We start from the raw sequence: 16974 nt of genomic DNA, 5'->3' as shown, positions 1-16974 counted from the left end.
CCGGTCAAGAGTCCAGAGCCCTAACCACTACTCCACACTGCTGCAATAACTGTTTACCCCCCCCCCCCCCCCGCTGTAATGATGTAATGCGGGATGAAGGGGTGAAATTCACCGAGGCAAACCGGACACGTTTATTTTTGTGTGTGCACATACATCTTCAGTAAACTATACCGCAGCCACAGTATTGAGCTGAACAGCACTGTCTGCCTGCCTGCGTGCGTGCGTGCGTGCGTGTTCGGGCAGGGGTCCCTGCAGAGGCAAGCCCACTCGCCCGCGCGCTGTTTAGTAATCCCCGGGCAGGCTGACGCGTTGCGAACGTGGTGGTGATGTCGCGTCAGGCGCAGCTGGGCGTGGCCTCCTGGATGTTGCAATCGAGAGCGGACTCCTCATCTGCACAGCTCGCAGTGGAAAGCAGGATATTATATTCTATAATAAAGAGCGGACTCCTCATCTGCTGAGCTCGCAGTGGAAAGCAGGATATTATATTCTATAATAAAGAGCGGACTCCTCATCTGCTGAGCTCGCAGTGGAAAGCAGGATATTATTATATTCTATAATAAAGAGCGGACTCCTCATCTGCTGAGCTCGCAGTGGAAAGCAGGATATTATATTCTATAATAAAGAGCGGACTCCTCATCTGCTGAGCTCGCAGTGGAAAGCAGGATATTATATTCTATAATAAAGAGCGGACTCCTCATCTGCTGAGCTCGCAGTGGAAAGCAGGATATTATTATATTCTATAATAAAGAGCGGACTCCTCATCTGCTGAGCTCGCAGTGGAAAGCAGGATATTATATTCTATAATAAAGAGCGGACTCCTCATCTGCTGAGCTCGCAGTGGAAAGCAGGATATTATTATATTCTATAATAAAGAGCGGACTCCTCATCTGCTGAGCTCGCAGTGGAAAGCAGGATATTATATTCTATAATAAAGAGCGGACTCCTCATCTGCTGAGCTCGCAGTGGAAAGCAGGATATTATTATATTCTATAATAAAGAGCGGACTCCTCATCTGCACAGCTCGCAGTGGAAAGCAGGATATTATATTCTATAATAAAGAGCGGCTCCGACGCGCAGTCCGGGAGAGGGAAGGACAGACAGGGGCTGTGTGAAAGACGGAGGAGGAGAAGGAGGAGAAGACACGTATTTAATACAAGGAATAGAACAGCCAGGGTTTATCTGCTTAACAATACTGTCGAGTCGAGCAATAATTAAACCGAACGAGGAATTCAAAACGCTGTTTTTTTGGTGTGGAAAATAATACAACTTCAAGACAAAGAAAGAAAAAAAAGGGTTGTTGCAGTTAATTACAAGTGTATTGACTCAGAAGAGTTTCTTTATCCAAGACGCACACCGAGGAGACCGGCTGCTTCGACACACAGACACGTACAAACCAGAAGAGCCCCGAGACTGTGTCTCTGTCCTCCAATACTGTTGTTATACTGTTAGTTTTATTACACTGGCTCCCGTGTCTGTTGGAATCCGTTTTCCTTAAGTAAACCGACAGCTTTCACTTCGAATCGGCTTCGTTTCTGACAAAGGATTTCTTCCGTGGGGATAATAATAGATACACTTAGCGGGAATCGAGAACAAAAGAAACCGGGCTGGTGGTATACCCGGCGCGACCCTCTGCAACATAACACCATACCAGCGGGTTTGCGCCTGCCTCTCTCTCATCTGCATCCGTGGAATTGAACTGGAAACCCCGAACACCGCTTTGGACGACTTTTCTTTGTAATGATCGGATTATAATGACGACGCTGTAGTCGCATTCACCCCAGACGGAATAGCTGCAGTACTAAGATGTGCCTCTAAATTCGCCCACAGAACAGCGTTGCGTTGTTTCTGTTTGATTTCACCCCCCCCTGAAACTGGTTTCCTGCATTTTTTAATTTTTTAATGTGATTGGACATTTTCCGACTCCTGGAATACTTTGACGTCACCGTGTGCCAGAGACAGACAAGGCGGCCCTTTGAAGTTGCAAGGCTCTGTTTCCCTGTAGACCAAGGTAACGTGTTAATGTCTTTCCACGGTTATCTCTCCTGTGATATGATCATCATTCTAATCTGGTTTCAGTCTCTGCGTGTGATGTCATACCCGGCTTCAAAGTTGATTAAACAATGCATAGCCAGAGATTGAAACAGATTTTCCTGCGATCGCAGGATTACTGCGTTACATAACTGATGTGTTAATCTCACATTTACTGTCTGTGTTTCTCGTAGTCTACGCTTTCCTGACCTTCTAAAGGTTAGCTCCGCATTTTCTCTCTGTTTAAATGTAGTTGTGTCGGGGGATAACTAATAGCTACTGTTCTCTTACACGTGTGTGTTACAGAAGATCATGATACCCGCTACAGCTGTGTATCTCTCCAGATCCTTTTCATACGGTTTATATGTGTGCAGGCAGGCGGTGGTTTTTGCATGTGGTCTGGCGTTTTCAACGGGTCTTTTTTTGCTTCGCAAGGTGATGCTATTGTTTGTAGCGCGTTGTGTTTTGTAATGCGCACTGAATCTATTCAAAGCAGCTGATGATTCTGCACGTGTTCATCGTGCTCGGGCAGCGCTCAGTAAAGAGAGCTTTATAATTAAAATGCTTGATCATAGCCTCCCTTCAAGCCTGGAGAGCGGTCACAGTGAGTAACACAAGCGAGTCAGCTCGCCTGTTTCTGTGGAATATATGGGGATATTGAGTAAGGTGTTCTTTTAGAGCGGTGTGTGCCATGTGTGACTCAGCTGTTGGTTCAGACTGGTTAACCTCTCTCTCTCACAGCAATATAGATAGTGTTTGTGTTTCCCTGCTCCCACGCACGCACACACACACAGTAAAGATAACACCGTTCTTTCCACAATCATTTTGCAATGTATTTTTGTTTGATTGTTTCAGATGAGCCTTAACGAGCAGCAGAGGGCGTCTCGCACCCTCCCGCTGAGGCTGAAGAGGCTTGATTTCGAGGACCCCAAGGATACTGACACTCCCAAATGCAAGCGCCCCCGCTTCAGCCAGCCGCCCTCCTCTCCAGGGCTGCCCCCCCTCTCCCAGAGCTCCTGCCCTGGGGTCTCGGACCACAGCATCTCCCGGGTCGGGCCCTACGTGCTGCTGGAGGCCACCGAGGGAGGCCACTCCTACGGCGCAGTCCACAGCGTCACCGAGCGGGAGTACACGTGCAAGGTAGGGACCCGGTGAGAGCAGGGACACGGAAAGAGGAATCGGCATGGCTGGAGAAAGAGAGAATTCCAATACTGAGCTTAAGATCTTCATTCCAACACACACAAGCTGCGTCACTGGAGATCAGAGACCTCGCTCTGTGTGTCCAGGGATAGCACACCATTTGTGGCAGTGTTAGCTCCCACACTCCCATTGGAAGACCGCCCTCTTAGAAGGAGCAGCCCAGCCTTCCTTTCCTGCCCGTCCAGACTCTCTGCACAGGTGCCCACTGCCAATTGCAGTTTTGTCAATTTATTGCTGCTGTGAGATCGAAATCCCCTGCAGTGCAATTAAACACACACAAGCATCCAGCCAGTAGCATGATAGTGAGTGGCCTGTGATTGCCTCACCTCAAGCACGCTGTCATGCTTGGTATAAAATCCTGGCTTTCAATTGCTATTCCCCCTCTTGTTCTTGTGCAGTGTGTTCCTAGATGCGTATATTTAGACTGTTTTGTACTACGTGGGGAAGCTCTGTCCGTGCATTAGAAGCTGATCCTTTTCTGACTCCTGCTTTCTGTATTTACTAGAACAAGGTGCTGTAGTTTTGAAAGCTTAGGAGAATCCAGAGCAGCAGGCTTGGTTAAAACACAAGCAGGTGTACAGCATGTTTGAAACAGGGCTCAGGGAAGTGGCAGGACTTGCTAGAGGACACACAGGGAGTCTGTCTGCAGCTGAGCAGGGAATGTGATCCCAGCCTCTCATCGCTTTAATAAAGCACTAGACTGTTCTACCTCCTGCTAATCACCTGATGATGATGGATCAAGGACTGAGTTTCCTTCTTGCAGTTCAGTGTCAAAAGCCACAGTGTTTAAAGTGCTGGATTTATACAAATGCATACAGCTAGTCTGGTTGGATTTTGTTGCTAACCTTTCCCGTGTCCCGCAGGTGTTGTCCATGAAGAGGTACCACGAGCTGATCGCCCCCTATGCCCGACTGCCGGCCCACGAGCACATCAGCAGGATCGCGGAGATCGTCACGGGGGAGCACAGCGTGTACGTGTTCTTCGCGCGCAGTCACGGCGACATGCACTCCTACGTGCGCTCGTGCAAGCGGCTGCGCGAGGAGGAGGCCTCGTCCCTCTTCGGGCAGATGGCGGAGGCCGTGGCGCACTGCCACCAGCACGGCGTGGTCCTGCGAGACCTGAAGCTGCGCAAGTTTGTGTTCACCGACAAGCAGAGGTGAGCGCCCACCACTGCTTTCATACCCCTCCCCACCCCTCGGACTGAAAACGTTTTTCAGTTGCGGTTGAAACAGAAACGCTGGACTGCTGTGGGGTTAATCGAGGACTGGGGCAGTAGATCTGGCTGCGGTTTGTTTTCAGTAATTGGGAGTAGAAACTGGAGAGAGAAACTGTTGGGATTTTCTTATGCCAAAGAATTGTAAATAATTTGTTTTATCCGCCAACTTAAAAACTGCGCTTTTTGATTTAAATTGCATGCTTTCTGGCCACGGCTAGTCTTTTTCCCTGGCAGAGGGTGACTTCTCTCCACTACGGTTTCCTGCATGCATTAAACATACGTTCTGTAAACCAGGCAAGCCTGAACAGAAAATGTAAATTAGAGGGTTGTTTTTTTTTTTTTTTTTTTTTGTTTTTTTTAGCGCTCTGTTCATTTATAAACATTATTTATGTATTTATTTATCTGTATTTTTGCATTTCTGTTTCAGAACTAAGCTGGTACTGGAAAACCTTGAAGATTCTTGCCTTCTTAAAGGGGAAGACGACTCGTTGACTGACAAACACGGCTGCCCGGCGTATGTGGGACCGGAGATCCTGAACTCCAAGCACTCCTACTCTGGGAAGGCGGCGGACGTGTGGAGTCTGGGGGTGGTGCTGTACACCATGCTGGTGGGACGGTACCCCTTCCAGGACGTGGAGCCCGCCGCCCTCTTCAGCAAAATCCGAAAGGGGGTCTTCACCATTCCGGAATCCCTCTCTCCGAAGGCCAGGTGCCTGATCCGCAACATGCTCCGGAAATCCCCAGCGGAGAGACTGAGCGCCAGCGAGACCCTGCTCCACCCCTGGCTCAACTGCACCAGCATGGCGTCCCTCAGCGCCCCCCCCAACCCAGCCGACAAAACCAGTCCCGATCAGGTGGTGCCCGACTTCGACAAATACGAGGGCAGAGACTGATTGTAGTGCGAGAGCTGTCCTGGCGTGAGAAATGCTCCGAGCAAAAATTCAAAAAATAAACGTTTGAGGAAAGCCAGTGGCGACTGTTGGGGGTGGGAGCAGCCTGGATTGTATTGAGTGACTGGTCTGTTCCAAGGGATCTGTGGAGACCGTTTGGAAGCAGTCAGGAACTGACATATGGGGTATTTGTATTTTAAGCCTTCGGAAGGGGACTGTTGCAAACGTGAAGGTTTGGTGCACGAGGACTGGGCTTCGGAGGTGCTTTGCAAGGTTAAAACTGATGACCAACAACCAGACTCCAACACACAGGTGAAACGGACATAGCAGAGGGACGATTTTAATAACGTAGTTTTTTTGAATGTGGTATACAAAGTACATTAGCTTCTCTGCAAGCTTAAAAGAAAAAAAGATCCAGTATCCTGTGTCTAAACGCTGTTTCCACTATTGATTTTGTTTCCGCTTCCACTTCATTGAAAAAAGAAAATCGTGTCTGCGTCAGTGAAATACTGTCCTGCTTTTTCTGTTCTCTTCTATCTATAGATAAGTCATTTATCACGCCGTAGTTCTTGTGCCAGCCAATAGTGATTCCTTCCGCTGGCTGTGCTTTCAAATCAGTGCCACAGGGGATTAGGTCTGTTCCATTAAGGAATATATTTGGCAGGCAGACCCCCACCTCTTCCACCCCTCGTGAGAATAATGTATTGAAACGCAGCAGCTTTTTCCTATGCAAAAGCCACTCGATGGTGTCTTTGTTGCACTGAAATAAACACGATTTGGAGATGTCCTTGGAAGAAGGAGACAGGTTGTAGGTGTAGCATTACTAACGTCGGATACCTCTGAATCGGATCGAATCCTGGAATACTTGACGCACAACAGGGATTGTGCTATTTTTAGCGTTGTTGTTTACAGACGTTGTTTGCTGTGTAAACCTGGGTCCAGCAAGTGGAAGTGCCTTTCTTTGAGACTGGTGAAGAGCCGGTATGCCACCAGCGCTGTGCTAGTCCTGCACTCCGCTTCCCAGTTACTGGGGAACCGCTTGATTCAGAAAGGGGGGGGGGTATTTTTAAACAAAGAACCTTTCCACAATTCTGGACCCTTGATGCAAATCCCTTTTTTTATTATTATTAGTAGTAGTCTTGTAAACCGGCTATGTTTGATTTTGCCCTAAAAAAACCAAACTGCCTATTTTGTAAGATTAACATTTGTTTGGTAGTAAGGCAGTGAATAGGTGTTTAGGTTTCTAAGCTAGAACCTTTGTATTTTCACGGGGTCCAGAGCTTGTGAATTACTGAAGGCGGAGGCTGAGACTATGGACGGAGTGCAGCTTGTTTATTTATAGCCACACAAATCCCCATACAAGGGCAGCAAAGTGGGCATTACAGATCCTGTTGACTGAACACACTTGAGAGTCGCAAGGGGCACTGGAGGCAAACACAGAGCTGATGTAGCTGTGTACTCTCATGCTTTCTGTACAGCAACAGCATCTGTGATACACGAAACACATTTTGTGAATTTGTAAATAATTTTTTTTTTTTTTTGTAATTTTGAAAATGGATGAATGCACACACTACTAATTTTGTTGTTGTTGTTGTTCATATACAAAAAGTGAATATTTTTGTTGATGCCAATAATTAAAACAATTGTAAATTGAGTTGTCTCTTTTTTGTGCTTTTTTTTTTTTTTTTAGACATATTAAAATTGCAGTGATCTTGACAATAACTGAAGGCTGCTGTTCTACAGAATAATCACGACCGCTTTGAAATTACAGTTTCTGTAACTTCACAGAAACCTCTCAAGCATTTGGGGTTTGAATAAAGATCGTGCCTCTGATTTCTTTCCACTTGTGCATTTTATTACATGCGGACTGTACTGGCACTTCCTCAGAAACTCCTCCGAGAAGCCAAGCATGTACGTTACTGGAGCTCTGCTCTACTCCAAATCAGCTACAATGGGGTTGTTGTGGGCAAAGGAAATTTAATCTGACATTCACTGCACGAGTGCAAATCCCAAACAGAGCACTCTCAGTGGGAGCCAATGGACAGGAAACAAGTTTGCCAAAGAGCTAACAAATACAAACGTGTGCTTGCTCAATACCGGCTTGAGTGAGGTGCGGGCCAGAGGGCCTGTTAGGAAAATTACCCAAACCGGACATATTTTAAGAGTCAACACCACATGTGGCTTTGTACACAATCACAAGGGCCCTGCACTGTGCTTTACATTGAAACTAACAGGTGCAGAGCATGTGCATCAATTACAATGCATTCCAAGAACCAGATGCATGTACAGTGACGCAGATTCTACGACTGTATTTCTTTAAATCTATTTCGGGAACTGCAGTATCGTGGGAATTTGTACTAGTGCTGTTTGTATGCGAAGGGATGGGCTGGTAGTTTCAAGCAGCAGGTCATTCCAGTTCCTAACAATGTGTTTTTCTTCACTTCAATTGTTTTCAAAAGAACAAGCAGCTACTGCCCCCTGGAGGTTCAGAATTAACAAAGTGAGGTTTCAGTACTCTAGGCCCGGATGAGGCAATTGTGATCCTGGATTGCTGATGCATTAATTACTTAATAATCAGGAATCCAGATCTGGAAGTTGTCTACTCCAGCTTAGTCAAATAATATTATTTGTCACATTTGGCTTGTTTTGAGATCACACACAGAAACAGAAGAATTTGCTTACGTAGCACCTTCACTGTTCTGTGCAAGACAGAATATTCACCTTACTGAAGCAGAATGCCACTGCAGTGGGCTCACGGTTCCAGATCAATATAACACACGACTGGCCCATTTGAAAGCAACAAACAGATACAGGTCAAAACAATAACAGGCATTTATTGAGCCTTCCTTTGAGACACAAACACAGTACAACATTTGACAAGGCGTGTGTCTGCTAAAACATTACACATTTCAGAAAACACTGTGCAGCAGAATATTGGAGAATATCATCTACTGTATATAGAAATGCTTGCGTTTGCAAACAAGCCCAGTGAGAAAAAATAAAAATGTCTCTATATGAAATCAATTGTCTGCGAGTTGATAATCAAGCTATTACAAAAAAATAAAACAGAAGTGCAAACGTGACCTGTGCACTGGAGGAGTTTCCAGCATCAGCTATAACTCTTAAGGGTGCACAGGCTTCAAAATGCACACAAAAAAGGCTTATTAAAGGCATTGTAGTTTCTATTTCCGTTTCAGAAACTAAAGGCTAATTTTGGACTGAGATCATGCCCCCCACTGTTTAATGTCTCACGAAAGCATTTCCTTTGTTGGTATTCTGGATTATTGAAGAGTGTTCATTTTGACACCTAAAAGCAACACAGGTACATGTTGGATTTGTATTCACAAGCAGGGCGTCACATCCTGGCATGTTTGCATCACCGGGGCGCCCAGCTCGAGTCTGATATGGAGGTATGGGGATACCAAGTGGTCAGTCAGGTGTAATTAAATGACATTTTCACTTTATTGAACACACACAAAGCTATAAGCCAGACAACAACTGAACTGCCGAATGCACATGTATCTTTTTTCAAAGCGACATCCAGGCCGTTTTGTGAGGTCTTAAGCAAAACTGGAATCTTCTTAACATATAACATTCTGACTGAAATCTCGATTAACAGAGGATATATTTATCCAGCAGAGCTCCGCCTTTTAAATGCTGCACACTTAAACAGACAGCTATTACTAGCTTGAACCACTGACCGCTCATTAATATACACACATGAATATACGCTGAGTGAGGGGTGTAAAGTCCTGCTGATTGACCATCAGTATTGCTCTTCCCCCCCTCCCATCCCATCCAGGGCCAACAACATGCTTATTAAACAATAAAGGGTTCCATACAACATTTGTAAAAAAAAACCCAAAAAACAATTAACTTTTTAAAAAAACACGCATGGAAACTAGCTAGAAAACAGTATATGGACACATTCACATTTCAAACACAGCCTCCGAGTGAACACGCTGGGGGGGTGTGGCTTCAGCGAGCGCAGAATTTCAAACCCGCTGGCCAAATTAAAATAGGACAATAAAAAGTAAGTGGGGCACCCATGTGGATTCCAAGCTGCAGTAAGTAAGCACCAAAAATAAAACAAAGACAAACATGTTAAAAACCATTTAGTTGAGCTTTAGCTCAAGCAGCACTGAACGCAGATCTCTTCTGATTCCACAGGAACGAGCATCACTCCCCACAGCTGCTTCAAGCACACAAAGCGCCACACCTTCAAGAAAAACAACAAAGAAAAAACATTTTAAAGTACTTTTTATTATTATTATCATCAAATAGTATGTTTCTACTTTAATACAGCACACATTTTGTCCCAGTCAGCTGGTTAAATAACAGTGACCTTCAGTGCTGTGCCTAACGCTCAAGTCAGGAAAGCTGAGCGCTCCACTTGCTGTTTCCTGACAGCCGCACAGAGGAGCAGCAGAGACTGCAATAAGCCAGTGTCCAGTTACTTCCACTAGCCACTGCAAGGTCTAAAGCAGAACAGCAGCCAGGGCTTTGGAAGGAAGATCTGGCTCTGTTTGTGTTGTTTCAGACTCACACCAAGGCCCACCTCTCTTCATCCATATTCCCCTCTTCTTCAAAGCTGCCCTCCTCCAGCTCCAGATCCAGATCATTCCCCAGGCCGGAGTCCCGTGGGGCCATGAACAAACTGGAACCAACAACAGGTTAGGGGTCACCCATGAAGGACGACAGCACGACACCACACTGATGCACACAACGTGTGCAAAAAATGCCTTAACCATCAATTAGTATTATTATTTAAAAAGCACAGACAGACAGATATACCCCCCAGATTATAATATCAATGTCCTTAGAAAGTGTCATCCATAAAACTAAGTAAAAAGTGTGTGCGTCTCTACTATACCATCAGAGAGATGCATGAGAATGATATGAACCACGACTAGGAACATTAAATTCATATTTTATTTAGAATAGGACACTTCTATTCAGCTTTGACAACTCGCCCACAGTTTGCATTTGCTTCAGTGTTTGTAGATCCAGGTCGTAGGCAAGGGAGCTACTCACCAGAACAGCGATCACCCGACACACTGGAAAACGCAACTTCAACAAGCAAGGCTTACCTGACTGAACGGCATGTGAAAAAGACTATCCTTTTCAGTCTCTTGTTGTAGAAAAAGTAATTAAAGGACCACAGATTTCCTTCCTCTCCATAAGGATCAGAATCTAGATCAGGGTTATAGCTGCAGAACAATAAGAACAGTCAACATACAGGCACTTTGTATTTCAATCAGCACCAGAGATGCAGTGAACCTCTTAACTCTGTTAATATCCTTTGTTATCAGAAAAGTGTTTTTTTTTTTGTGTTTTTTTTTAAACTGCCACCACATTCGATACTGCATTAAGTCTTACATTTCAAAAACACACGCTATATGAAAATATCTTTGCCAAAATGGCAGACTAATTTTCTAAATTATTTTACAGTATGAAGGATTTAAAAGCCTGGATCAAAGTTGCACAGTAATAAAAAGCAAATTCCCTCCATCCACGGTCAGGTTGTGTGAGATCAGGGCTTTGATCACCTGTGGATATCGCATTCGGAGACTGTGCAAGATCAGTGCTTTGATTACCTGTAGATATCGCATTCGGAGACTGTGTGAGATCAGTGCTTTGATTACCTGTAGATATTGCGCTCGGAGACTGTGTGAGATCAGGGCTTTGATTACCTGTGGATATCTCACTCTGAGACTGTGTGAGATCAGGGCTTTGATTACCTGTGGATATCGTGCTCGGAGACTGTGTGAGATCGGGGCTTTGATTACCTGTAGATATCGCGCTCGGAGACTGTGTGAGATCGGGGCTTTGATTACCTGTAGATATCGCACTCAGAGACTGTGTGAGATCGGGGCTTTGATTACCTGTAGATATCGCGCTCAGAGACTGTGTGAGATCGGGGCTTTGATTACCTGTAGATATCTCACTCTGAGACTGTGTGAGATCGGGGCTTTGATTACCTGTAGATATCGCACTCAGAGACTGTGTGAAATCAGTGCTTTGATTACCTGTGGATATCGTGCTCAGAGACTGTGTGAGATCGGGGCTTTGATTACCTGTGGATATCGTGCTCGGAGACTGTGTGAGATCGGGGCTTTGATTACCTGTGGATATCGCACTCAGAGACTGTGTGAGATCAGTGCTTTGATTACCTGTGGATATCTCACTCTGAGACTGTGTGAGATCGGGGCTTTGATTACCTGTGGATATCGTGCTCAGAGACTGTGTGAGATCGGGGCTTTGATTACCTGTAGATATCTCACTCAGAGACTGTGTGAGATCGGGGCTTTGATTACCTGTGGATATCTCACTCTGAGACTGTGTGAGATCGGGGCTTTGATTACCTGTGGATATCGCGCTCGGAGACTGTGTGAGATCAGGGCTTTGATTACCTGTAGATATCGCACTCAGAGACTGTGTGAGATCGGGGCTTTGATTACCTGTAGATATCGCACTCAGAGACTGTGTGAGATCAGGGCTTTGATTACCTGTAGATATCGCACTCAGAGACTGTGTGAGATCGGGGCTTTGATTACCTGTAGATATCGCACTCAGAGACTGTGTGAGATCGGGGCTTTGATTACCTGTAGATATCGCGCTCGGAGACTGTGTGAGATCGGGGCTTTGATTACCTGTGGATATCGCGCTCGGAGACTGTGTGAGATCAGGGCTTTGATTACCTGTAGATATCGCACTCAGAGACTGTGTGAGATCGGGGCTTTGATTACCTGTAGATATCGCACTCAGAGACTGTGTGAGATCGGGGCTTTGATTACCTGTGGATATCGTGCTCGGAGACTGTGTGAGATCAGGGCTTTGATTACCTGTGGATATCGTGCTCGGAGACTGTGTGAGATCAGGGCTTTGATTACCTGTGGATATCGCACTCAGAGACTGTGTGAGATCGGGGCTTTGATTACCTGTAGATATCGCACTCAGAGACTGTGTGAGATCAGGGCTTTGATCACCTGTAGATATCGCACTCAGAGACTGTGTGAGATCGGGGCTTTGATTACCTGTAGATATCGCACTCAGAGACTGTGTGAGATCGGGGCTTTGATTACCTGTGGATATCGTGCTCGGAGACTGTGTGAGATCGGGGCTTTGATTACCTGTAGATATCGCACTCAGAGACTGTGTGAGATCGGGGCTTTGATTACCTGTAGATATCGCACTCAGAGACTGTGTGAGATCAGGGCTTTGATTACCTGTGGATATCGTGCTCGGAGACTGTGTGAGATCGGGGCTTTGATTACCTGTAGATATCGCACTCAGAGACTGTGTGAGATCGGGGCTTTGATTACCTGTAGATATCGCACTCAGAGACTGTGTGAGATCGGGGCTTTGATTACCTGTAGATATCGCACTCAGAGACTGTGTGAGACCGGGGCTTTGATTACCTGTAGATATCGTGCTCAGAGACTGTGTGAGATCGGGGCTTTGATTACCTGTAGATATCGCACTCAGAGACTGTGTGAGATCAGGGCTTTGATTACCTGTAGATATCGCACTCAGAGACTGTGTGAGATCAGGGCTTTGATTACCTGTAGATATCGCGCTCAGAGACTGTGTGAGATCAGGGCTTTGATTACCTGTAGATATCGCACTCAGAGACTGTGTGAGATCGGGGCTTTGATTACCTGTAGATATCGCACTCAGAGACTGTGTGAGACCGGGGCTTTGATTACCTGTAGATATCGTGCTCAGAGACTGTGTGAGATCGGGGCTTTGATTACCTGTAGATATCGCACTCAGAGACTGTGTGAGATCAGGGCTTTGATTACCTGTAGATATCGCACTCAGAGACTGTGTGAGATCGGGGCTTTGATTACCTGTAGATATCGCACTCAGAGACTGTGTGAGATCGGGGCTTTGATTACCTGTAGATATCACACTCAGAGACTGTGTGAGATCAGGGCTTTGATTACCTGTGGATATCACACTCAGAGACTGCGTGAGATCAGGGCTTTGATTACCTGTAGATATCACACTCAGAGACTGTGTGAGATCAGGGCTTTGATTACCTGTAGATATCGCACTCGGAGACTGTGTGAGATCAGGGCTTTGATTACCTGTAGATATCACACTCAGAGACTGTGTGAGATCGGGGCTTTGATTACCTGTAGATATCGCACTCAGAGACTGCGTGAGATCAGGGCTTTGATTACCTGTAGATATCACACTCAGAGACTGTGTGAGATCGGGGCTTTGATTACCTGTAGATATCGCACTCAGAGACTGTGTGAGATCGGGGCTTTGATTACCTGTAGATATCGCACTCAGAGACTGTGTGAGATCGGGGCTTTGATTACCTGTAGATATCGCACTCAGAGACTGTGTGAGATCAGGGCTTTGATTACCTGTAGATATCGCACTCAGAGACTGTGTGAGATCGGGGCTTTGATTACCTGTAGATATCGCACTCAGAGACTGTGTGAGATCAGGGCTTTGATTACCTGTAGATATCGCACTCAGAGAGGCAGATCTCATCGTCGACGGCCTGCCAGAGCTGTGGCTGGAGCCGGTTGAACTCCTCTCCAGCCGCAGAGGACAGGCTGCTGTTGACAGCATTGAAAACCTGGAGACACACGAGAGGGATCTGCACTTTACCTCCCACTGCACAAACTGCACACCCCATAACCCCAGAGCCATTTCTGAAAAATGACGATTACAATTCATGCCAATAAACATACTAAACACTAAAGCTATGGCCTGACTTAAATCATGGAGCTGCAGTACTCAATACTAAGCACATGCTGAATTTGTAGGTCCGTAACAAGCTATTAAAGAGTTTTCTTAAAGTCACCGTGGTTGTATTTCTTTATTTACCGGCTGGTTTCGCAAATCCCAGTTAGCTGCTACCTTGGACAACTTAATGTTACCGTACTGCAGGGTAAGGTAGCCCAAGATTAGTGCTAATCAGGGTCTGTGAAAGCAGGTGTTTTTAGGCAGAGCTCTACACGACGTTGAAACGACTGGGTTTTCGGTGAGCACGATTAAACCTACCCAGTTGAGACTGGGCTCTCTGCTGAAGTCGTGGCTCTTTGCCCTGCTGAAGTCATAGTCCGGTCTGAAGGAGGCATTGAGCGTGGCGATCAGGTAGAACAGCGTCTTGCGGCTGCATTGGTCCGAGAGAGGCCCCTCCCCCTCGTCTCCACTCTGGCTTTGGCTCTGCCTTGAAAGGGGGGAAAATGACGAAGACAAATAATCAGCGATCTGCTGCCTTTGCAACGTGCAGGGGTGGTTCAAAAGCCACTGGGGGGAAATAATATCCAGCACTGGGCAATGCAAGTGGCCAGGCTGAGAGCAGAAGACTCCAGGCAAGAGGAGTGTATGGCCCACGTCTTGCATCCAGGGAGGTGATGCAGCCAGCCCTTGCTGGGACACTGCATACCACCCTCTTCCCTCTGGTGTACTAGGGTTCTTACTTGTTGGGGCTGACTCCGCTGGTCTGTGGAGGGGACAGAGCCTCCAGAACGTGTGGCAACCCCTCCTGGCAGAACTGCTTAAACATCTGCTTGTCCTCGCCGGCCATCTTGCAGGAGTAACTCTCAATTCTGACAACGACAGCAACCAACACAACAGCAGTTAAACGCAGCGGAGGAGTGAGGAAGCACTGAGGAGGAGCTGTGGACTGGCTTCCAGAGCCAGACACACCCACAGGGATGCGAATAATAATGTTTGACGCTGTTTTACACTGATTTGTGTTATGCAGTGGACTGCTTAACAGGGACTCTGTGAAACACCAATAGCATGGGAAAAGAAGGGAATCAGAAAAGAAGCTCAACAGTACTACTGTACATCAACAGCATCAACTGCTGGAGCAGACTAATGTCCAGTTTGCAGAGGAAAAGCCATTCTCACACACACACACACACACACTAAAGGAAAACATGGGTCCGGTCTACATAATCACAAGTCCAAGGGCTAGCTTGTATTTGGGTACTTTTCCAAGAAAGATCAATCAACACTTTTGCTTTTCTGACATGCATTGAATCCCCTTTCTGGAGATAAAGCTGACGAGACTGACAAATGGGTTGTCATTGCACAATACATTTGAGAAAATGAGGCTCAAGCTACACCACAGATCTGCCGGGCTACTGTCCAGCTTGAATACAGTAAAGTATGCAGAATGAATGTATTGAACACAGCCTTAGGACTTGGCTTGTTTGCTGGTTTATCTACACTTCCTTTGCAGGGGGGGAAAACTGTTTGGAGTGGAGTTTGGAATGAAAAACAAATATTTCTCTAAGGGCGCATTATTTTTTGCACTAGTTTTTTTTTTTTTATTTTGTTTTCAAATAAATCTACGTTTAATGTTATGCAGCCACTTAAAAGACAACATAGAATACAATGTGCCGTCCCTAAACAGACATTATTATTATTATTATTATTATTATTATTATTATTATTATTATTATTATTATTATTATTATTATTATTATTTTCACACAACTTACCGTCCAATAATCTGGCAGTCTCCAGTTTCAATTGTAAGCTGTGTATTCATGGCTTCGAAACTCGAATTTTCAAGGAGTTTCATCTTTTAATATATATATTTTTTTTAAAAACAACGTTTACATAAATATGTTTCTGTACGCCAGGGATCCCTTAACCAAGCCCAGACGCGACTATCTTCCACCGCGTTTTGCTCGGACCAACAGCTCCAACTTCTGGGCCTACTGTTTTCTATTGAGCCTCCTACTAGATTTATGGTCAAACCAAGTTTAGGGCATGTAAACCGGCACAGCGTTTCAGCAACAGTCGCTCTTCTTTCAACAGCAACAAAAATCTAGGCTCCCCAGCCTTCAAAGAAGAATCACTTTTTTTTTTTTTTTTTTAAATGTCCTTATGGTCTCGGAAACGATCTCTGTCGAAGGCTTAAGAAACTTCTATGTCTAATAAAAATGCCTTCCATTTTACTGTGAAATTTCCAATACCTGCCATTAAATAAACTGAAATTAGACACGAAATTACACATCCCAGCTTCTAACACTGGAGCCGTTTGAAATCCCCAGGCTTTGCAAAGCCCTCAGCCTGGCTGAAACCCCTGACACCCTAGTAGCTGTTAACCGTGATGTTATTAATATTATTTTCTCCCTTCTGCTCTAAATTAGCTTCTTTTGTAGCCTCCTCTGGCTTTGATAAATTCCCTTTCTTCCGTGTCAAGTCAGGCAGTTCTCGCAACCTCACACTAGATGTCGCTCCTGACAGCGGGGAAAAACAATTTCAATAATAATAATAATAATAATAATAATAATAATAATAATAATAATAGCACTATCCTACACTACGCCTTGTACAATGTGAATTGGTAGGCTATAGTCGATATATATTTAACAAATTGGTAGGCTATAGGCTATATATATATATTAAACGCCAATATAAATTTGACAATTATTTCCATGCTGGGTTAATTTTACCAGCATGTATTACTTTCTCATCTCATACACGTGAACACTTTAATCAAAACCAGGCGAATGGTCCCCAAGATATGGCCTTCAGTGGGTCAGGTACATTTATAACCAGTGTGACATTCACAGCGGGTGGAATAATGTATTGCAACAAATGCGTATGTGATTTGAATCACAGCCAAGTGATCTTAAGATAGCCCAGACT

General features: G+C 45.3%; 2 protein-coding genes across 6 annotated transcripts; one reads left to right on the top strand and one right to left on the bottom strand.

The window, feature by feature from the left end:
- Positions 1–290: 290 nt before the first annotated feature.
- Positions 291–6988, top strand: LOC117964509 (tribbles homolog 3-like). 4 transcript variants are annotated; one of them, XM_034908290.2, is made up of 4 exons: positions 291–2008; positions 2884–3168; positions 4092–4384; positions 4872–6988. In XM_034908290.2, exons 2-4 carry the CDS (start codon positions 2884–2886, stop codon positions 5335–5337), a joined length of 1044 nt encoding a protein of 347 aa, XP_034764181.2. In that variant the 5' UTR covers positions 291–2008; the 3' UTR covers positions 5338–6988. The 4 variants fall into 4 exon arrangements, with proteins under 4 accessions (XP_034764181.2, XP_058859494.1, XP_058859492.1 ...); XM_059003511.1 differs by lacking the exon at positions 291–2008 and adding an exon at positions 2054–2247; XM_059003509.1 differs by lacking the exon at positions 291–2008 and adding an exon at positions 2268–2463.
- A 1154-nt stretch (positions 6989–8142) lies between these two features.
- LOC117429625 (repressor of RNA polymerase III transcription MAF1 homolog) lies at positions 8143–16552 on the bottom strand. Of its 2 annotated transcripts, none has more exons than XM_059003512.1 (7): positions 15816–16552; positions 14784–14912; positions 14362–14530; positions 13812–13933; positions 10425–10544; positions 9881–9991; positions 8143–9553 (listed from the first exon to the last, which is right to left on the bottom strand). In XM_059003512.1, exons 1-7 carry the CDS (start codon positions 15896–15898, stop codon positions 9532–9534), a joined length of 756 nt encoding a protein of 251 aa, XP_058859495.1. In that variant the 5' UTR covers positions 15899–16552; the 3' UTR covers positions 8143–9531. The 2 variants fall into 2 exon arrangements, with proteins under 2 accessions (XP_058859495.1, XP_058859496.1); XM_059003513.1 differs by having other exon boundaries at positions 9893–9991.
- Between the last annotated feature and the right edge of the window lie 422 nt (positions 16553–16974).

This window comes from Acipenser ruthenus, chromosome 29 (assembly GCF_902713425.1).
Source record: "Acipenser ruthenus chromosome 29, fAciRut3.2 maternal haplotype, whole genome shotgun sequence".
NCBI lineage: Eukaryota > Metazoa > Chordata > Actinopteri > Acipenseriformes > Acipenseridae > Acipenser > Acipenser ruthenus.
This window is presented reverse-complemented; position numbering and strand designations above follow the sequence as displayed.

Bases quoted from the DNA above. Each gene is read 5' to 3' on its own strand.
- LOC117429625 (XM_059003512.1), bottom strand. From the start codon at position 15,898: ATGAAACTCCTTGAAAATTCGAGTTTCGAAGCCATGAATACACAGCTT. The intron at 9,992-10,424 runs GTAAGCCTTGCT...TGTTGGTTCCAG, and splicing joins TTCACATGCCGTTCAGTCAG to TTTGTTCATGGCCCCACGGG. The intron at 9,554-9,880 runs GTGAGTCTGAAA...TTTTTCTTGAAG, and splicing joins GAAGAGAGGTGGGCCTTGGT to GTGTGGCGCTTTGTGTGCTT.
- LOC117964509 (XM_059003509.1), top strand. From the start codon at position 2,341: ATGATACCCGCTACAGCTGTGTATCTCTCCAGATCCTTTTCATACGGT. The intron at 2,464-2,883 runs GTGATGCTATTG...TGATTGTTTCAG, and splicing joins GTCTTTTTTTGCTTCGCAAG to ATGAGCCTTAACGAGCAGCA. The intron at 4,385-4,871 runs GTGAGCGCCCAC...TTTCTGTTTCAG, and splicing joins GTGTTCACCGACAAGCAGAG to AACTAAGCTGGTACTGGAAA.